The sequence below is a fragment of the Pan troglodytes genome, chromosome 8 (genome assembly GCF_028858775.2).
Source record: "Pan troglodytes isolate AG18354 chromosome 8, NHGRI_mPanTro3-v2.0_pri, whole genome shotgun sequence".
Lineage (NCBI taxonomy): Eukaryota > Metazoa > Chordata > Mammalia > Primates > Hominidae > Pan > Pan troglodytes.
The window spans coordinates 104,047,987-104,070,852 of record NC_072406.2 but is presented as its reverse complement, the minus strand read 5'-3'; the positions used below and the strand labels follow the sequence as shown (position 1 = coordinate 104,070,852).

Below are 22,866 nucleotides of genomic sequence, written 5' to 3'. Positions count from 1 at the left end.
GGGTAATCATCCCAGGACACCTATCATGAGAGTGCAGAGACCAGACATGGTTTTTTAAAGACTTTTTTTAAAAATCACATCCACCTCAAATTACACCCTACTCCTCTGCACCATCTTGGAGCAGGGCCTGTAAATCTCTGGGAACCTGTAAGAAACTGCTACTGCACCATAACTACGCACCAACACAACTCCTAGTGTGTTTTAAGGTTAATTACAAAAACGAGTTGCTTAACAGTAGTTATGACCAGAATTTTCCATGTCAGTCTTTCCATGTTTCTTTGTACAGTTTTAATGCTGTTGTGGTTTTAATTTTGTACTAGCATTTCTTATTAGTCTACAGCTTTGCTATTTTTTTTTTAAATTTAGAAGTTTCTTACAAGCAGTAAAAAGGTCCAAAATGCTTTATAGGTAGGTTTCTACATAAATTTCATAGTTTACATTATGGCATAAGGAAAAAAACTTCTCATAAAAGATATTAGGTAAGTAAGGCTACCATCAGTTAAATCTGCTTCTACACACATTAACTTACTTATCTTCTCTCACCTGAAGCACATTCTGCAACTCACGCAACAGGATTTACTTTCTTCCTTTTAAATTTCTACCTTTAAGTTTCTTTTTTTCTACCTTTCAATTTTAAGGTAGCCCCTGATTTTACCATTCCCTCTCTTATCTTTTATCATGTATCCCTATTAGCTTCCAAGATCTTTCCTGTTTTTCCTTAGACTTCTCTACTTACATCTACTTTGTCATAGTTCCACAGTTATTATTACCTCTATCAGGGAAGTAACCTCTAAAATACTTTATTCACATTCTAGATCTAATTTTGAAGAAGGAAGGGACTACACCAAGTGTTTTCATCTGGATGGTGGTATTTATTTTATTTTTCATTATTTTCATTGGGTTCCAAATTTTCTAACCTAAGCATTCATTTTTATAACCCCTAAAAAGGCAAACTATATGTATCACTTATGATAATAAAAGCATTACATATAATACATGTCAGAATATGAATAATTTTTTTTTTCTGAGGATTCTGGAACTGATCATAGCATTGGCTTCTGCAGGGTGAGGTTGTCTATTTTTTGGTACTGTTTAAATTTTTAAAAAATATTTGTATAGGCAGTAGTTTTTTAAAACTATAGACTCAAAAAAATGCTAGTTCTAAAAGTAGGATATTATGATTAGTTTAGCATGTTCTTGGTTATTGTATTTTAAAAACTTAAATCTGAAACATTACCAATGCTGTTTCATGTGTTTGAGGATGCTTGAAATTCACCATTTCCAGAGAGAGATGTTTTTTGATTCGAGTAACATCAGCTTCTCGTGCAGCTTGCAGCAACGAGTGGCCTTTAAATTCATCTAGATGAAGAAAAAGCATTTACATGTATAACGAGATCAAATTGAAAAGGCTTATCTAAAAGACATCTAGTATTTTCCTTGAAATTATTTTCAAAATAATCTTCCAAAATAGCCAGATTGAGGCTCTAAAGATATTCTCCAAATTTAACCCCTGAAAACAGACAGTGGTACTCCAGTTCCCCTAAGTTACGGTGCAACTGTATAGACATATGGCCTCAAGAGTATACATAGGTTTAGCCTACGGCAGATTCATGGTCTGTTTTAATTCGTAATTCATTTTGGGATATCTGGAGTACTACAATATCTTCCTAGACTGGAGAGGTTTTAGAATATTTCAAGCACAAAATTTTTCTCTGTAAAGAAATAGTGATCTCTACACTGACATCGTGGCTATAGCAGACAGCTTTGCTCAAACCATCAGGGAACTGGGAACTAGACAAGTTGGATATTTGCAAAAGCCACCTATGATGATGAAAAAATAAAAGAGGTTTTCCTTAAGATTCTCTTTTACTCATCAGACTTGTGGAACTACCAATCATTCTTTATTATTGCAGGATAATATAAATCCAATATAAGTTGCTTACTTGTATGCACTAATACCATATCCAAACTAGGTGGTTATTTCTCACTACATCTACTTCAGCTATAGACAGAAAACCGAACTTGGCCCAGGTGCCAACAATATCAGACGTTAAGATCTGGAGACTGTTTACAAGATGGCAATCTTATGAAGCTTTAACTTCACAAATTCATAAGCTTCACAGATTAAACAGAAAAATCATATCAAAGATGAAAACAAAACAAATGCTTTCATTTCAAAGGCATACCATCTAATAAGTCTAATACAGCACATATAAAAAGCATATAACTTGACTTGAAAAAATTAATACAAACATATTTTCTTTTCATAGCATCTTAAGTAGAAACTTCCAAATTATTAAATATGCTAAACAACAGTGGATGCCCATGGTTAAGAAAAACATTCTATTATTTAAACATTTCTAAAAACAAACAGGAAAGAAAAAATGTCCAGTTTATTGATATAATATCCTACCTGAACATTCATAATTTTATACTCACATGCTAATCTTTCTTTTAACTGTGGTGTGGGAGCCAAGTCTATAGCACTTTTATTGTGACAATTGAGCAGTGTTGGGTCTGCACCATAACTTAAGAGAAGAGAACATACTTCAACCCTGTTCTTAGAAGCTGCCTCATGAAGAGGAGTGAATTGCCACAAGTCCATTGCATTTACACAGGCACCATGCTGGAGAGCAAAAAGCATATATTTAATGTTCAATTTTTAAAAGAATTCAGAATTATTCGTACTGTGTAATTTAACATCATACAGGCTAAACCAGGTTATGTTCCCAAAGTTCACTTTTTGAGCCAATTATTTCAGAATGAGTATACATTTTTCCCAATGGAAAAAACAGTAGCTGATTGCTAGCCCTACCAACAAGGGTCTACTTAACTTTTCTACTTTTAAGAACAGTTACGAACGAAGCTTTAGATTTAACCTGCATCTCTTCCAAGAATGAATGCTCCTCTTGCGGTATAGCTGACATACAGTGAAACATACAACTTTGATGAATTCTGACAAATGTATATATCTGTGATACCATCACCCAAATCAAGATACAAGACACTTTCATTACCCCAGAATGTTTCCTCATGCTCCTTTTATAGACAATTCCTGCCCCCATTCTGGCCACATATTAGATATATCTGTTCTTCAATTTCATAAAAATAGAAGAATATAAATTTCTAACGTATGTACTTCGTCTAGATTCTTTCATACATATAATGTTGCTGAGATTCATTCATGTTGTTGCACAAGTAGTTCATTTTCATTGTTGAGGAGTATTTCACAGTATACATATATCATAATTTGCTTATTTATCATCCTGTTAATGCAGATTTGGACTGTTTCTAGTTGGCTGGTTGAGTATCTCTCAACTGAAAACCTGAAATGCAAAATACTCCAAAATCCAAAACTTTTGAATACCGACATGACGACACAAGTGGAAAATTCCACACCTAACCTTATGCACACAAACTTAATTCGTGCACAAAATTATTAAAAATGTTATATAAAATTATCTTCAGGCTATGTGTATAAGGTGTATATGAAACGTAAGTGAATTTCATGTGCAGACTTGGGTTCCATCCTCAAGATTTCTCATTATGTAGTATATATGCAAATATTCTCAAATCCAAAAAATATCTGAAATCTAAAACACTTCTGGTCCCAAGCATTTCAGATAATGGATACTCAACCTGTGTTACAAATCAGCTATCATAAACATTTCTTTATGAACATATGCTGTCATGGTAGATATATGTTTAACTTTATTAGAAACTGTCAAAGAGTCTTCTAATGTGGCTATCGCACTTTATGCAGCCAGCCACCAGCAACATTTGAGTTCCACTGCTACGTGGCAACGTTTGAGTTCCAGTTGCTACATATCCTTGCTAACACTTTGTATTGTTAGGCTTTTTAATTTTAGCCATTTCCAAGTACTGGAGTTGGCTAAGTATGGACCACTGAAGTCAAACTAGTTTAACCAATCAAACACAAATTTCCTTCTACAGCATTCAACTAAGGTGAACCAGCTTCTTACTCTTTCAGTATTTTTGACAATGGGGAGCTAATTTGCAGCTAACATGGCTTTTTATAATTACTAGAGAACTTCTGTTGTTACAAAGCTTTCTTCTATATTAAGTTAAAATATGCACTTTTAACTTTCATCTATTTGCCTTTGGAGCAAAAGACATCATAAAGGGCACTCATCTTTCATATCAGATGGTTTCCACTTATTATCGTGGTGGCCCTCAACTAAATATACTTTAGTTAAAAAAATTCATTAAAAAATAATTGAGGCCAGAGGCAGTGGCTTATGCCTATAATTCCAGCACTTTGGGAGGCTGAGGTGGGTGGATCGCTTGAGCTTAGGAGTTCAAGACCAAACTGGGCAACATGGTGAAACCCTATCTCTACAAAAAATAAAAAGATTAACATGTGTGGTGGCACCACAGCTGTAATTTTAGCTACTTGGGAGGCTGAGGTGGGAGGATCACCTGAGCCCGGGAAGGTTGTGGCTGCAATGAGCCATGATTGTGCCACTGCACTCCAACCTGGGTGGCAGAGTGAGACCCTCTCCCCCCGACCAAAAAAAAACAAAACAAAAACAACCAAACCAAACCAAACCGAGAGCCTAAAATCACAGATTCCAGTGTGGTTTGGGTGTGCAGAGTACAGTGCATCCATGATTATATTGCTTGCAATACTATTCTACTATTGGCCCAAAATTATGACAGCTTAAGTTGTCACATTATAATTTATACTTAAATTGAGTTAATGGGTCATTTAAAAACTCTGTATTATTGTTTAAACAAGAAGTAAACACCAAAGTATTTTCTCCTCTCCCATCTTGTTCTTGTGCGACTTATTTCGTGAACTTAAGTGTCCTTGCTGAGCCCCATTAATCTTACTGGCTTCACCCAAAGCTTAGAGCCTGGTGAGATGGTTTTGAGCCTTGATTCTATCAACTTGAATATTAGTTATCCTTCCCAGCTTCATGTTAGTCTGCAAACTGGATAAGCATTCCTTCTAATTTTTTATCAAGTCAACCATAAAAGTGTGCACCACAATAAAGATAAAGATAGAAACTTCAGGCCCTACTGGAGGTTCCAACAGTCCCTTCCAAGCAAAGAAATATCAGTCAACACTCTGCACAGTGGTTCAATTAATTATGAATCTATCTGACATAATTTTTCCCTCCATTCTAGCCAGATCTGTCTACTTGCTTCCTAGTATTCAGAGATTATGAGGAAGAATGTTAAGAGAATTCCCTGTTATTCTTGTGCCTGTTAGAGCCAGACCTTCATTATTTGAATGCTTTGTCCAGGGATCGTGTCTTAGTGCCTTCCATGGCTAGCAAATGCCCTGGTCATGGAAAGCAGTCACTGGGTGTTTGCTGTTAAATGCCAGCTTCTGGTAGCCAAACTATTTAGGCAAGTGTTGCCAATTGACTCAGCACTGCTCAGAATCTGCATTCTCAATCCCTATCTACTTGCTTTCTCCTGACTTTGCTTAACTTTACTATCCTGGTAACTACTTACATCCTCACGTTAGCTAACTCCCTCTGTAGGTATGACCTCTAGTCAGCCTTTCATTCTTATTTAGTAAAATACTAGGTCTTAGGAAAATACCACTCAGTTGTCTTTAAGTCCAAGTGCAATCTGTTTGATGTTTCATTCTTATCCATAGCAACTTTCAAATGTTCTGCTGGAGTCAAGATTCAGTTTTACAAGAAGCAAAAGCATTACTGTTACAAATGTATAACATTACAGCCACATTATAAGTTTAATATGCTACTCAGAGTATCTAATTATTATTATAAAGTTGTTTCTATGGGAAAACGTATTTCATAAGACTCAGGCCCGAAAGGAACCAAAGAGGCACTGGAAACAAGTGTCCTCTTTCTCTTCCCGTAACAGCTGCTGAAAGTGGGGAAAAGTGCTGAAGGAGTAGAATGGGTGCAGGGTAACAGAAGTTAAAAGGTATAGGTAACATCCTGGGATCCACTTCCAAAGATAATATATATCTTCTACTCTCATCTAAAAGGGATCAAAATAGGAAGTTTTGGACTGGGTGTGGTGGCTCACGTCTGTAATCTCAGCACTTTGGGAGGCTGAGGCAGGCAGATCACTTGAGGTCTGGAGTTCAAGACCAGCCTGGCCAACATGGTGAAACTCTGTATCTACTAAAAATAGAAAATTAGCTGGGCATGGTGGCACATACCTGTAATCCCAGGTACTTGGGAGACTGAGGCAGGAGAATCGCTTGAACCCAGGAGGCAGAGGTTGCAGTGAGCTGAGATTGTGCCACTGCACTCCAGGCTGGGAGACAAAGCAAGACTCCGTCTCAAAAAAAAAAAAAAACCAAAAAACCAAAAAAACAAAAAAAAAAAGTTTCTTCCTAGTCTTGGGAACCTGTTTGTTAAACAGCTGTTGAGCATACTGGAAGAAGTGAACCTTACCAAATCGGCCAGCTCCAACTCGAAGTACAACTGGCAAATCTTGCTATTATATCTGGTGGTTTTAACAAAATATGATTCACTAAAAACTGCTTCTTAAAGTTTTGAAACTTCACCTTTAGCTATAAATTATGGAATCACTTCATCTGCTATTCTACATGATTTTTTTTTTTTTTTTTTGAGACAAGGTCTCACTCTTGCCCGCGCTGGAGTGCAGTGGTGCAATCTTGGCTCACTGTAACCTCCATCTCCAGGGTTCAGACGATTCTCCTGCCACAGCCTCCTGAGTAGATGGGATTTCAGATGATGCGTCACAAGATGATGTGTAGCAAGATGACAGTGCTACTTTACATTTAAAAACATATGGTATCCAGGCTGGGCATGGTGGCTCATGGCTGTAATCCCAGCACTTTGGGAGGCCGAGGCAGGTGGATCACTTGAGGTCAGGAGTTCAAGACCAGCCTGGCCAACATGGTGAAACTCCATCTCTAACAAAACTTAGCTGGGCGTGATGGCGCCTGTCTGAAATCCCATCTACTCAGGAGGCTGTGGCAGGAGAATCCTTTGAACCCTGGAGGTGGAGGTTGCAGTGAGCCAAGATCGCACCACTGCACTCCGGCCTGGGCAAGAGTGAGACCTTGTCTCAAAAAAACAAAACAAAACAAAACAAAACATATGGTATCTCAAAAATCTCAAAGCAGTCAAATGCTGAGCTATCAGTCACCTATATTTTATAATGCTTATAAATACTTCTACTGTTTTAAGCACTAAGAACACAGAAAATAAAAAGAAACCCAGACATACTAATGTATTTCAAGTTATTTTATATAACTCTAGAAAGTAATTAGGAGAGTACAAGAGCACTAACCTTGACCAAAAGTTCAGTTACTTCATAATGACCATAAGAACAGGCATTGTGTAATGGTACCAGATCACTACAATGAGAAGGGGGGGAAAAATCCTGTTTCAGTATAGATTTCTTAGGCCTAGGGAAATTTATAAATTAAAATTTATTTAATTACTTATACTTAAATAGCAAATGGATGTGATGTTCTAATAAAAATGTTCAAAATTTAGTAACATCCATTTGAACCCTAAGTCCTAAGAATTTGAACTCCCAAGTCTCTTTCAAATCCATGTTCCTTTATACTTCACTGCTACTGCCACTGCCTTAGTTTGGGCCTATGTTATTTCTCCCCTGCATTATTGAAATAGCTCCCACCCCACTTTATGCTCCAAGCTGAGGCAGATTTTTCTAAAAGGTAAGTCTAAAAGGCAGATTTTTCTAAAAGGTAAGTTTCACCATAACTCTGTGCTTTCAAGAGATGGTTCCAACTTATTAACGTGGCACACGCAATTATCTGGCTCCCTCTCTAGGCTTACCCTTCAATAATGGTATATTAAACTTATAATTCCCTGTATGCCTCTACACATACTGTTCCCTGGGTATAGATTTCCCTCCCTCCTTTGTTCTGGCTCATTTCTACACGTCTTTTCCAGACTTAGCTCAAATACTGGCTCATTTTTAAAACTTTTTTGAGATCCTTAATAAGCTGAAACCCAATTCTTCCATGATGGGAATGGAGGAAGAACTTTCTCTATGGGAAGATACGGTGAAACTTTAAAATCTTGACTTCTATCTTGAAGCTTTTCCTTCTCGTTTGGGATAACTCACTAATATGTTGCCATAGCCACCATCATGCCAAACTCTGGTAAGGGATGGTCACCTGTGATTTAGTCTTTAGTTCTATGAGTCCTCTCTTTAAAGGTTCATGGCTTTCCTTACTATTTCTGAATATATGATTCTTCACTTGCCTGAGCACCAATTTTGTTCCTAACTACCTACTAGATGCTACCACTATGTTCCTGTATCACCCCATTAAACTGAGAGTTCTAGGCCAGGCGTGGTGGCTCATGCCTGTAATCTGAGCACTTTGGGAGGCCGAGCCAGGTGGATCACCTGAGGTCAGGAGTTTGAGCCTGGCCAACACGGCAAAACCTTGTCTCTACTAAAAATATGAAAATTAGCCAGGCGTGGTGGTGTGCACCTGTAATCCCAGCTACTCAGAAGCCTGAGGCAGGAGAATCACTTGAACCCGGGAGGTGGAGGTTGCAGTGAACCACGATCGCGCCACTGCACTCCAGCCTGGGCGACAGAGCAAGACTCCGTCTAAAAAAAATAAAATAAAATAAAAAACACAACAAACAAATAAAAAAACTAAGAGTTCTAGAAGTCAATTCAACATTTTCCCTCCAAACAATTTTGCCTCCTGTATTTCGTATGTGTATCACTGGATCTAACTCATTCAGAACTTGAAATGTAGTTTTCCTTTTATTCCTCGCTCATTGTATCCATTCAACAAATCTTATCCATTCTTACACTGCAATATCTCTTGCATCTATGCCTTCATTTTCATTTCTTCTGCCACCATTATTATGGATCCTGATTATGCTTAAACCTCTAGAATGCTCACTTTCCTAATTGCTGCTTTTGCTTCTAGTCTCCTCTCTCTCCAATGTAGCCAACACATTGCTTTCAAACGCACCTCCTATAACTTCTTTTAGAATAATCATCCCCTTTGTTTCAGATCACAGGGTGAACTCTGAATTACTTAGGCTAAATACCCAGTCCTCCAAAACCTGGTTCTTACCTATTTCTCTAATCCTAAACTTCATTTGTCTCCTGTGTGAATCATCTGCTCCAGCAAAGCTAGTCTAGTCACTGTTTTTTAAATGTGCTTTAACGTTTGCTGTAGCAGCCCCCACTTATCCCAATTGTCTTACAGACTAATGTCCCGCAAACTCTGCTTTCTTGAATTGAGACTTGACTTTACAGTCCAGGTCAAGTCACACCTCATTCTGAGGGATTTCCCAACCACTCCAGTCAACCATCACTGAGAGTTCCCTCCTGGGAACTCCTGCAGTGCTATCCCTCTCTATGACTCAACACTTGGTAGAGACCTCATTGTATTCTTAGGTATCTTTTCATGCCCTCTGAAGTGTAATGTAAACCTTCTATGAGCTGTGGGCTTAAGGTTTTATAATTTCCTGCGCCCTCAGAGCAACCTGTACATTGTAAAAGCTCAATATATATTAATGTTATTTAGTAAAAAATATTATTTTTCTAAGGTTACAAAGATTGTTTTAAGAAGAGGGTAACATTTAAAAAGTCCTTGTTTTTGTTCAAATGCTTACCCTTTATCTTTAGCATGGACATCAGCTCCATGTTGCAGTAACAGCTGTACAATCTTTACTCTGTTATATCCTGCCGCCAAATGCAATGGAGTTGACTGAAATATTAATCGAATATATTAATGAAATTCAAATAATGGTTGAATAAAATGTGTGAGAGGGAAAAAACCCAAATATAAAACCAGAAAATCCAATTATAACTTCGCTAAGTAGTTATCAATTTGGTTTTACAAAATCCAACATATATATTGAAGGCATAGTATACAAGTTTATAAATTCACTATTGCATATAGGAAGCAAATAACTGTTTATCATCAATAAAGTTTTACTAGGCTTAAGAATTTGAAATACTGAAAATACTGAAACACTTAAAACATCAGCACTCTCTTCAAATATGTTTCAATTTATCATAAGATAAACACATCTTTATCTTCATGTTACCAGGAGATAAGCACAAACTCAGTTGCAAAAGGAAGTACCTTTCTGCCATCACTTGCGTGGCAGTTGACATTTAATGGTGTGAGTAGAGCCATCATTTTTTCTTCATTGCCACTCCTAGAATACAAAAAAAGTATTAGTAATTTGCATTCCTCATCAGATGTTCCTCAAGATAAGTACTGTAATCATTAAAAAAAAATTCTTTTTAAAGTTTGCTTACTGTAAAAAAAAAAAAAAGAAAAAGTTAATGGTGAAGTATTCCTGTCACATATTTATAACATTAGTACGTACCTGGCACTTTCTAAGAGTTCATCTTTCTTATATTCACCTGTGAATTAGAAAAAAAAAAGTATAGAAATTAAAAAGAAAAATTAATGAGTTTTATGCAAAAAGATGCCCAATGAATTATAAAGTAGATAAATTTGGAAACAAATTTCCAATAAATGGAAAATAGTTCATTAACAGAATATTGTGTAGTTTAAAAATATTTGCATGAAGAGCAAACATGAAATACCTTTGCTATGGGATTAAAAAAAAAGATTCTATTTTATATAATGAAAGGCAACCTCAACTATATAAAATCAATATGCTCAGGAACAGGAAAGCCCAAAAGAAAATATACCAAAATATTAACAAAGTTTATCTTGGGTCATAAGTTATTGGTGACCTTTCCCTTTTTCCCTTCAAATTTCCTAAAATGAGTATGTTATTTTTATAACAGAGAAACAAAATGTATCTACAACTTTGTTCCAAACCTAAAAATGTCCGGGTGTATTGGCTCATGTCTGTAATCCCAGCACTTTGGGAGGCTGAGGTGGGCGGATCGCTTGAGCCCAAGAGTTAGAGACTAGCCTGGGGAACATGGTGAAACCCTCTCTCTACAAAAAATACAAAAATTGGCTGGGTGTGGTGAGGCACGCCTGCAATCCCAGCTACTTAGGAGACTGAGGTTGGAGGATCACCTGAGCCTGGATAGGTTGAGGCTGCAGTAAGCTGTCACTGTGCCACTGCACTCCAGCCTGGGCGACAGAGTGAGACCTTGATACACACACATGCACACACATACACACCCCAAAAGCAAAACCCTAAACAAAACAAACAAAACTCAATATACCAACATTATAGAAATGACAAAAGAATCTATAGCATCACTGATTAAACATAATCATTAACATCTTTATGAACCTAGATTTTTTGACACAAATATCATGTTTATTTAATGCTACTTTAAATATATACAAATATAAAAAAGGATTAACTATGAACTCTTTATTTTTCTTTATTAAAGGCTTTACTTTTACAAATGAATACAAACAAAACTATAAAACCAACAAAATTTGAATTAATATGATTTGCTGAATGACATCCAAACCCACAATGTGAATTGCATACTGACTGCCAAGGCAATGCTTCTTTTGAGGCCCAAGATTTAAAAAACAAAAATAAAAGCATGGAATAACATGGACTAGTGAAGGAGAAAATGAACACTGATTGATAGTCACAATAACAGTGCACACTTCTAGAAGTCTTTTCATGAAGAAGTCTTCTCATGAAGAAGTCTAAATTTTCTCAGCAATGGTAGAAGAAATATCACAAAATCCAGGCACAAAGCTCACAGCAAAGCCCCTTTGGCTCTTGACTTTAGATTAGGTATGATTCTAGTCATCACAAGGTAGGTAAGAATCTGGTAAACAACATGGCTGAGTTGCTAAGAGGAAAGCACACTGACAAGGGAGATAATATGTGAAGTGGATACAACTCAGGAAAGCTTGTCAATCTAAACTATAGCCTTATGCATAGCAATAGGTTCCAAGGACATAAATATGTAACAGCAGAGTACAACTAGCATTTGCTTCATGGTACTGAAATGAGTGTGCCTAGAATCCTCTTCTGAAAAGTTAACGGAATGGCCAGTGTTTTTTGAAAGGATTCCATCAAAATTAAAATACATTAAAAAAAATAGTACAGCTTGAATATCCCTTATCTGAAATGCTTAAGACCAGAAGTGTTTTGAAGTTTGGGTTAGAAATACTCAACCTGCATGTAAAGGGCAGGCATAAGTTATCTGAAAAACTCAGGGGTATTTTTAAAATGTCCTGAATATACTAAAGCAACATACAATTCACCCTCACCCCCAATAAGGCAACAATGACATACTTAAACAGCAATTAGAAAATAAAAAGAAAGCTTTATTTTTCTTAGAGGAGAATCAAATGTCAGCTATCTAGACGTAGAAAACGATAGCTACTGAACTGACACTATTTTAAAAATCTAGCTGAGGTCATTAATCATAGGAGGCAAATTTCCTACCTGGCAAGGTTGTTCTTTACAGGCTTCCTGGAATAACCAGAGTATACAGACTTACCAGTAAGCACTGCTTTGGCAGATGGATCTGCTAAATCCAATGCTGTCCTTCCATCTGTATTTCGGATGGTTGGCTCAGCTCCATGCTGTAACAGCACTGCAAAATAGCAACACTATTTTGAAGTTCAATGGTAATCTTAACAACTTGATTTTAGTAAATCATTTTCTCAAGAAGTCTGGTCCAGCAAAGTCTCAAAGTTGTTTAAAGACCTTTCATATCTTGTCAGAATGGGAATGTTACATTTTAAATATAAAAATAATACATAAAGTATTCTATTACTTAATGCATTAAAGACACATTAAATAAGTTCCCCCTCAGTTCAATGTAGATTTTCCTTTGCTATTTATATAGCTGGTGACAAGTGACTAAGGATAGATAAGAGTGTGTAAGGGAAAAGGCAAGTGTGCTTAAAAGCTTGTTTTCTCATTCCAAAAGAACACTGCTTATGCTAGAAAGACTGTTCATCATGACAGAAATAAAATGTCTAAAGCTATAGATAGCCTGGGAACAGAGATATGTAGGATTTTTAAGAAAAAAAAAAAAAAAAAAAAAAGAAACACAGGTAAATTCTTTTTTAAAAAACACAAAAAACTGAATAGCTTCCTTATGCTTTCAATAAATTCTGTAAGGTCATCAGTCATTATCTTTCTATTCTTCAGGAAAGCTGAATAATTAACAGGAGCCTGCTTGTATTTGTCCACTATTGATACCATAATACAATGCACTTGTAAGGTGCAAGGTAAAGAGTCTAAGGAGTGGAGTAGGTACATTGAAACCGAGGTGCAAATTACTCCTTACAAGGACAATTTTTCTTTGGAAAAATGTTAACTGAGGGATATATAAATAAGGGTTGCTAGCTGAGTAGTTAGTTTTTTCAGGTTAATTACACAGAATTTTAAGTTAAAATCCAAATACCCTTAGTAGGGCCAACCTACCCCAAATCAAAACTACTACATTATAATTCAAGGCACATAAAAAGGGAAGTCTTGGCTGGGTGTGGTGGCTCACGCCTGTAATCTCAGCACTTTGGGAGGCCGAGGCGGGCAGATCATGAGGTCAGGAGATCGAGACCATCCTGGCTAACATGGTGAAACCCCGTCTCTACTAAAAATACAAAAAAACTAGCTGGGCATGGTGGCGGGCGCCTGTAGTCCTAGCTACTCGAGAGGCTGAGGCAGGAGAATGGCGTGAACCCGGGAGGTGGAGCTTGCAGTGAGCGGAGATCACGCCACTGCACTCCAGCCTAGGCGACAGTGCAAGACTCTGTCTCAAAAAAAAAAAAAAAAAAAAAAGAGAAAGTCTTGTGTTTTGCTCTGTACTGTATTATTATTTGTATTATTATGAAGCTATTCCAGTATACTCTCTAAATAAGGAGCTGGAGGAAGACAGGCAAATATGTGCAGAAAGGAAGCTCAGCTCCTGTTCTTTGATAGGGTGAATTTCCATTCTGCTCTACTCCTATATATACCAGTGCTGTTCAACAGAAATAAAATGTGAGCCACATAAATAATTTAACATTTTCTAGTAACTACATGAAAAAAAGAAACAGTTCAAATTAATTTGAACAGATTTCACCTAATACATCCAAAAATTCAATATTTACATTTATATTATAATCAATATAAAATTAGATATTTTACTTTTTTTTTGTACTAAGTCTCTGAAATGTGGCATGCTTTTTCCCCTTAGAGTACCTCTCAATTCAGACATTGCAAGCCCTTAGCTACCATATTGGATAGTGCAGATTATAACTATATTTGGAAAACTCTACATTATTCAAACTAATTAATTATATGTCTAAGATTCTGAGGTACCAGAGTTGGGTTATGTGGTAAAAATGATGTATTTGAATGTAGGGCAGGAACAATTTAAGACAACATACAGAAAAGGAGAATTGGGCAGAGGTAACTAGGAAATCCATTTCACATCTTTATAAATGACCTCATTTAAACTAAGCTGGTGAAGTTGACATAAATAGTGATTTGGGATGCTGGGGACCATGAGGTCCAACTTAAGTCTAGCATAGAACACCTGGACTTTCTCTAGTGCACTGAACTGGCTTTCTATCTGTTAAGGATTTCAACTGTCCCTGTTTTACATCAGGAAATAATGGAGTTAAGGTGGCAATGAGTCCAAAATCCTTGAATCTGTTTGTCTCACAAAAGTAAATACCAGGTTAATACAAATTCTCAAAAAGCCTTCTCACATACTGTATATTTTTCTTACTTATCCTGCCATTTCTCTCCTATAACCCTATAATTCAGTAGCATCATTTCTCACCTAGGTTACTTTACAGTTTCCTAACTGGTATCCTTGATGCCATCCATCCTACCCAGTCCCCTACCAGATTACTCTTCATAAAATACAGTCATGTGTCACTTAATGACAGGGATATATTCTGAGAAATGCATTGGTAGGTGAGTCCGTCATTGTGCCGACACCAGAGTATGCTTACACAAACCTAGCTGGTACAGTCTACCAAACACCTAGGCTACATGGTATAGCCTACTCCTCCTAGGCTACAAACCTGAACAGCATGTTACTGTACCGAATACTGCAGGCAACTGTAATACAATGGTAAGTACATCTGTAACTAAGTATGTCTAAATATAGTATAAAAGATAAGAAATGGTATATCTGTATAGGACATTTACCATGAATGGAGCTTGCAGGATTGGAAGTTTCCCTGAGTGAGTCAGTGAGTGAGTGATGAGTGAATGTGAAGGCCTAGTATATTATAATACATTACTGTAGACTCTACATAAACACTGCACACTTAGCTATGTAAGTTTATTTTTAAAATATTTTTCTTTCTTCAATAATTAACTTTAGCTTACTGTAACCTTTTCACATTAGAAATTTTTAAATTTTTAAAGGCTTTTTGACTTTTGTAATAACAGCTTAAAACACAAACACTATGTACAGCTATACGAAAATATTTTATGTCTTTATTCTATAAGCTTTTCTCTATTCAAAAAAATTTTTTTTTTACAACTTTTCTGTTAAAAACTAAGATACAGACACACATATTAGCTAGGCCTACATAGGCTCAAGATCATCAATATCACTGTCTTCCACCTCCACATCTTGTCCCACTGGAAGGTCTTTAGGGGCAATAACATACAGGGAGCTGTCATCTCCTATAATAATGTCTTCTTCTGGAACACGTCCTAAAGAACCTGCCTGAGGCTGTTTTACAGTTAACTTTTTTTTTTTTAATTGCTGAGTATACTCTAAAATCACAATAAAAAGTATAGTAAATATATAAACCAGTAACAAAGTTGGTTATTATCAAGTATTATGTAGTGTACATAATTTTATATGCTATACGTTTATATGACTGGCAGTGCACTAGGTTTGTTAACCCAGCATCACCATAAACACCTGAGTAATGCCTCGTGCTATGAAGTTAGGACTGCTACGAAGTCAGTAGGTGACAGGAATTTTTCAGCTCCATTATCATCTTATGGACCACCCTTATGTATGTCATCCATTTTGAAATGGAGTTACGTGGAGCATGATTGCATACTATGTACTCTTATCACAGTGTTCCCTTCCTCAAAAAATATTAAATATTCTACACTGCCTGCACATACTAATATTAAGCTCCTTAACCTGGTATTTAAAGCTTTTTATAGAGAAATCCCCACCTACCTTTTTAACCCTTTCCCCACTGGAAAGACTTTCCCTTTCTCACGGAAAGACTCCAGGAAGTAGGGCCTTGACTTGATCCTGCCAAGTCACTGTGCTCATTATCCTCTTAACACTCTCTGTTCCCTTCCACCATGCCTTTATCTGGCTCTTTGTGTATTTTCTCTCCCAAGAGAATGCAAGTATAATAGGCACTTTGTAGTCCATTCTCCAAAGAAATTTAGGCTCAGTACTACACACAAAAAGACACTCAGTAAATAGTAGTTGATTAAATCATGGGATGTTCTTAAATATTTAAATTCAGCTTGACATAATTTGATGATATGAACAGATTAATTCAGTTCAGATTCAGAATAGTTACAACATTAGTAAAAGTCGGAAAAGTAAACAGTCTTACCAATGCAAACATCAATCTTTCCTTTAATTGCAGCTTCATGGAGAGGAGTATAATTCCAATTATCTCGAGCATTGGGGTCTGCACCATGTCGCAAAAGGAGATTGACTACTTCAGCATGACCAAAAGAGCATGCATTATGAAGAGGAATAAGGCCCCCATCATCACGTGCTTGGACATTTGCACCATTCTGAAGCAAATATTCAACTACGTCTTTCCGCCCAAAACCTAGATGAAAACAAATTGTCCACACGTAAGTTCAACAAGGAAAAGATATCAAATTAGATAAGTACCATCCATACTAAAATGTTTCAGGTGGAAAATTAATAACAGACTCAACAATTCAAGAACTAATTAATGGAAAGGTGATCAGAAATATATCAATAACTAACCTTAATGATAAAGCCAGAGGGACTCTCCACTAAGCAGCAGTGGTACCTAAGCAGCGCCTTGGGTGGTACTACTACTACTAACCTCAAAGAAAGAATACAAAATAAGTGACTGAAAGCTCAAAGTTCAAATGTTTCTCACTCTACAATAGAGTTCTGCATATTTAGTATGTATACATTTTCAGATGTTCAAAGTATAAAACTTAAATATGTAAATCACAACCTTATGATACAGTGACAAAACTCTTGCTAGAATTCCTTTCCCACATCTATCTCACAGAATGTTTCTGCTAAACTGGGGGACTACGAGAAGCAACAAAAAAAGATCCGCTCACAGCTAATATTTGTCTATGTAGTGAGACACAGAGAGATAACCTCAGGCAAAAGTATGAAATCCAGTGTCTTCAAAGGAGTCCCTACTTTGCCACTTGCAAAACGCATATATAACTTCTTTCCATGTAGGAGGCCTCCTTTAGGTACCAACATTCCACAGTTCTGCTCAACTGCCCCCAAATCAAATAAAACAAAAAAAGTCTGGTAATTTATTTATACTGGTTTACAGATCTAGCACCAATGAGTTTCAATCTCTTATCATTCCCATATATTAGTACTTAAAACCTTTTTAAACCTAGCTTTGAAATGACAAGGCTTTCAGGCATATGTTAAAGCAGATGGAGTGGTCTACAATGTGTTTGGGTAGAGAGAAAGGAACTGCTCACTCTTCTGAAATTTTCTCCATTCTATTCTTTTTTTTTTTTTTTTGAGACGGAGTGTCGCTCTGTCGCCCAGGCTGGAGTGCGTGGCACAATCTCGGCTCACTGCAAGCTCCGCCTCCCGGGTTCATGCCATTCTCCTGCCTCAGCCTCCAGAGTAGCTGGGACTACAGGCACCCACCACCATGCCTGGCTAATTTTTTGTATTTTTTAGTACAGACGGGATTTCACCATGTTAGCCAGGATGGTCTCGATCTCCTGACCTCATGATCCGCCCGCCTTGGTCTCCCAAAGTGCTGGGATTACAGGCGTGAGCCACTGCGCCCAGCCCTCTATTCTATTCTTAAAGCCACCAAGTCTGACTGTAGTTCTTCCAAGATGACCAGCAATGAGAACAGATAAGAAAGTAATGGTACAGTCTTTCTAAGGTCGATGCCTGGGGTTGGCCTGGTTGCAGCTGATGGAAGAGCTAAAGATAGTTTAAAAGATTAACTATTTTTGTTTTGTTTTAACATTGCTGGGCTCTGTGGTCACAAAGATGAGTATCTTTGTATCTTTGATTCTTCCTCCTCTCAAAGAGCTCATAATTTAAGATATGAAGATTTTAAATTTCAATACAATATAATTGCTATGTATATATAAAGTGCTACTAGAGCTCAAAGAAGGGAACTCCTAAACTAGGGGAAAGCAGAGAACGGAAAAGACTTACCTAAGGCAATTCCAGTGATGACACCTGAGCTGAAAGCATACAGAAAAATAAGGGATGATTAGGAAAATGAGGAGGGAGAGGTGAGGGAAAGGAGATAAGCAAGGAAGGGTCCTGCAGTCCAAGCAGAAGAAACAAAACGTACACAGACATGGAGGTATGAAAGAATAAATGCTTGGGCTGGGCGCAGTGGCTCACGCCAGCAATCCCAGCACTTTGGGAGGCCCAGGTGGGCAGATCATGAGGTCAGGAGTTCGAGACCAGCCTGGCCAGCATGGTGAAACCCAGTCTCTACTAAAAATACAAAAAATTAGCTGGGCGTGGTGGCGCGTACCTGTAATCCCAGCTACATGGGAAGCTGAGACAGAATTGCTTGAACCCGGCAGGTGTAGGTTGCAGTGAGCCGAGATCACGTCACTGCACTCCAGCCTGGGGGTGACAGAGTGAGACTCCATCTCAAAAAAAAAAAAAAAAAAAAAAAGAAAAGAAAAGAGAGAAAGAAAGGAAAGAAAAGAAAAAAGAAAAGAATAAACAAATGCTCCATAACAGCCAGGACACAGAATGCCAAAGTGGGCAGATGCTAGATCAGGAGTATGTCAGGCTGGCTGGGCGCGGTGGCTCATGCCTGTAATCCCAGCACTTTGGGAGGCTGAGGTGGGTGGATCACGAGGTCAGGAGATTGAGACCATCCTGGCTGACATGGTGAAACCCTGTCTCTACTAAAAATACAAAAAAAAAAAAAACCAGCTGGGCGTTGTGGCAGGTGCCTGTAGTCCCAGCTACTTGGGTGGTTGAGGCAGGATAATGGCATGAACCCGGGAGGCAGAGCTTGCATTGAGCCGAGACCGGGCCACTGCACTCCAGCCTGGGAGACAGAGTGAGACTCCGTCTCAAAAAAACAAAACAAAACAACAACAATGAAAGGAGTATGTTAGGCTAAGGCAGCACCTGGCCTTTGTCCCATAAATTAGTGTTTTTCAAACGGTTTTCAGATAGCAGGGTTTTTTTTGGTTTTGTTTTGTTTTTTGAGACAGAGTCTCACTCTGTCACCCAGGCTGGAGTGCAATGGCGTGATCTCGGCTCACTGCAACCTCTGCCTCCCAGGCTTAAGCGATTCTCCTGCCTTAGCTTCCTGAGTAGCTGGGACTACAGGTGTGCGCCACCATGCCTGGCTAATTTTTTTGTATTTTTAGTAGACATGGGGTATTGCCATGTTGGCCAGGCTGGTCTCGAACTTCTGACCTCAAGTAATCCTCAGCCTCCCAAAGTGCGGGGATTACAGGCACGAGCCACCGCACTGGGCCCAGTCAGATTTCAATTAGATCTTATTTAAGATTATAATAAGTGCAGGTCATGTTTACTGCTAAATACCCAATGCCTAGTACATAGTTGGCATTCATAGAACTGCAAATTAATTGAATAAAATAAAAACTATTCTGGTTGAATCCTCCTTCTTCCCCTCACAAAGACCCAAAAGAAAATATTCCTGTATCCCTGAGCACCTCTTAGAAACAGTTTGAAAAATACTGCTACAACACATCATTAGTTACAGAATGATGTGTTTAGGGCAGTGACTATTTGCCTTTTTTTTTCTTTAAAGAAAGATCACCTTGGCAATTGCGTGAATAAATGAATCAAATGCAGAGACAGGCAGTAGATAGGTCCTTAAGGTTTTAGAATGCTATGTGCCATAGTCTAGGTGACAGATGATAAGGGCTAAGATTAAGACTGATTTGGTTAGGATAGTATACCCACATGGTTCATGTGAACACCATAGGTAATACTCACATGGCTGGTGAAGCCTTCCTCCCACCCCTATTCCCAGCTTCCCAGTTCCCTTCCTTCTGGTTACCACTTTTTTTCACATACGTTGAAGTTATTTTATATACATGCAAGCAAACATCTGCTAATATATATCTTTAAAGATAGTGTTTACATCTTCCTTTCTTAAAAAACATCTATTATTAATAATATCCCAGAAATCAACTCCTATCAGTATTTTATATATTTTCTTGATTGGGAGTATCAAAATGTAACTAGTTCCATTCTCATACATAGTTAGGTTGTTTCCAATCTTACTACTATACACACTACTGCCAAGGTTTTTGGCCTCAGTAATGGAAGAGTGAAGTTGCCATCAACAGCAATGGGGGCAAGGCTGCAGATGAAAATAGGTTTGTGGCAGAAGATGAAGAGTCCAAGTTTTAGACATGTCATATCTCACTGAGGGCTTATTGCTTCCTCTACCTAATTTCTAAATATTGGGATTCCTCAAGACTCAGTTCTCTAACCTCTTTTTAGATAATCTTATCTGATCCCATGGCTTTAAATACCACCTAGATACACAACCCTCAGATTTAAATCTCCAGTCTACACTTTTCACCCAAATTCCAGAATGTTTACTTAACATATTTCCTTCTGGATATTTTAAAGGTATCTCAAACTCAACACGTTTCCAACTTCTATTTCCACTGACATTACCTTACTCCAACCACTATCACCTCCAGCATAAGCTCCTGCAATGTCTCCCCTAAATAGGTCTCTCATTTCCACTTGTCTCTAGTGACCTTTTAAAAATAATAATATCACAGCCCTGTTTAAAATAATTCCTTGGCTTCCCACTGATGCTCTCAGAATAAAATTCAAACACTCTACTATGGCCTTAAAAGCTCCTTCATGAACTGGCCCTCAACTTCTTCTCTAATTTCATTTCACACGATTCTTCCCTTTCCCAACTATAATATACTTTCTTTCAGTTTGTCAAGTATGTCAGCGACTTGGTACATGCCACCCTTCTGCTTGGAATGCTCTTCCCTTGCACAAAGCATCCTCACTTCTACTCATTACCTGGTTTGTTTAAATGTCACCACCTTAAGAAGGCTATCCCTGATCATCCCATCTAAAATAGTCCCTTCTGCCCATCCACATTTTTTCCTATCTTCACACCATTTAGTTGGTCTATCTCCCACCTCCTTCACTAGAATGCAAGCTCCATACAACAGGGATTTTTGTCTTTGCTGTTCATAGCAGTATTTGTCACTTATTAAAATTTGTAATTACTGCTTTACTTATTTTCTAGACTCTTTTTTTTTTTGAGACAGAGTCTCGCTCTGTCCCCCAGGCTGAAGTGCAGTGGCCCAATCTCAGCTCACTGCAAGCTCCGCCTCCTGGGTTCATGCCATTCTCCTGCTTCAGCCTCCAGAGTAGCTGGGGCTACAGGTGCCCGCCACCACGCCTGGCTAATTTTTTTTGTATTTTTAGTAAAGGGGGGGTTTTCACCATGTTAGCCAGGATGGTCTCGATCTCCTGACCTCGTGATCCGCTCGCCTCGGCCTCCCGAAGTGCTGGGATTACAGGCATGAGCCACTGCGCCCGGCATTTTCTAGACTCTTAGTTCCATGAAGGACAAGAGCCATGTGCATCTTAATTCATCACTACTTCTCCAGCATCCTTTAGAGTACATGGTACAGAGCAATTTGTTGACATTTGCTGAATTAATGTATCACAGTATATGAAAAGGAGTCTGAGAAGTAAAGCTAAGAAAGAATGGCATTGCAGAAGCCAAGTAGGAAAATGTCAGAGGGGAAGGTCAGCTCTTGCTGTCATTAGCCCTGACTTCAGCCTTCCTTTCTGATCACTTCCTGGGCATTGCTGATCACACTGTCCTCCCCAAGTAGGTTTTCTACAGTTGCCCTAATCTATGGTTCTGCTATCCCAACCACTTAGCACCCACCTGCAGGAAGTGCTTTTAGAAAAAGGCTTCTTAAATTGGAGAGTAAGAGAAAAAGAATCAAAATAAAGAAAAACCTGTAAAGCTACCTCTATAAAGTTATTTGATGTACCCAAGCATTTTAGAATAAGGATTACTATTCTTCAGCAGTAATAAGCATATCTGAAGTAATCAAAATGGTGACTCACAGGCTAACTCCCCCAGAAAGGAGAGTTAGATGTGCACAGAAATAGCTGGAGTAAAATAACTAGCTGTTATGAGAGACAGTGTCAACTGGGAAGATATCTGTCCCAAAGGATTGGTGATCTAAAGGAAGGTCAAGTAGTAGCCTTCTGTCAAAATAAGGCTGGAAAGAGAAGAGGGTTGCATGAAATCAGAGTTAAAGAGAAAGACATAACTGAAACTGAAGTTTTAGCTGAGGCGATCGATATGGGTAGAATGGGTAAAGTGATTACATCCACATAGTTACCAACATTCCAAGACACAGACTTCTGTGTCAATGTCTGTATCAACATGATTCCCTAGTCATTAAGATGTCTGAAACCAGTCTGGTGACTGATAGTAGAGGTATGATTTTACAGTCACACTGTAAGGACTACAATATGTGAGTGAATGTAATCTGCTATGCTGAGACAGTAGATGAATAGTCTGAGATTTTAATGTTTGAAGCCACATCTTGGGCACTTAAAGGAAATTATTTGGAGGCAGTCAATAGGTAGCTATGTTTAAAAAAAAAAAAAAAAAAAGCTGCTTGGAGTTTGGCGAAATCTTTAGATTGAAGATACTTCCTGGCTGGGCACTGTGGCTCACACCTGTAATCCCAGCACTTTGGGAGACAGAGGTGGGTGGATCACCTGAGGTCAGGAGTTCGAGACCACCATAGCCAA

At 38.0% G+C, this 22,866-nt stretch overlaps 1 protein-coding gene across 3 annotated transcripts in view; it reads right to left on the bottom strand.

The window, feature by feature from the left end:
- TNKS2 (tankyrase 2) overlaps positions 1 to 22,866 on the bottom strand; it is a 65,136-nt gene that overhangs the window by 35,664 nt on the left and 6,606 nt on the right. For all 3 annotated transcript variants that reach the window (XR_010146983.1, XM_009458936.5, XM_016918849.4), the window contains exons 2-9: positions 16,445 to 16,669; positions 12,397 to 12,492; positions 10,323 to 10,359; positions 10,073 to 10,148; positions 9,597 to 9,691; positions 7,270 to 7,336; positions 2,440 to 2,626; positions 1,238 to 1,359 (exon numbers count right to left, since the gene is read on the bottom strand). Coding sequence is in view for 2 of the 3 variants with exons in the window: in XM_009458936.5 (XP_009457211.1) it covers positions 1,238 to 1,359; positions 2,440 to 2,626; positions 7,270 to 7,336; positions 9,597 to 9,691; positions 10,073 to 10,148; positions 10,323 to 10,359; positions 12,397 to 12,492; positions 16,445 to 16,669 (905 nt within the window). In the remaining variant the exon portion in view is untranslated. The remainder of the gene's footprint in view (positions 1 to 1,237; positions 1,360 to 2,439; positions 2,627 to 7,269; positions 7,337 to 9,596; positions 9,692 to 10,072; positions 10,149 to 10,322; positions 10,360 to 12,396; positions 12,493 to 16,444; positions 16,670 to 22,866) is intronic.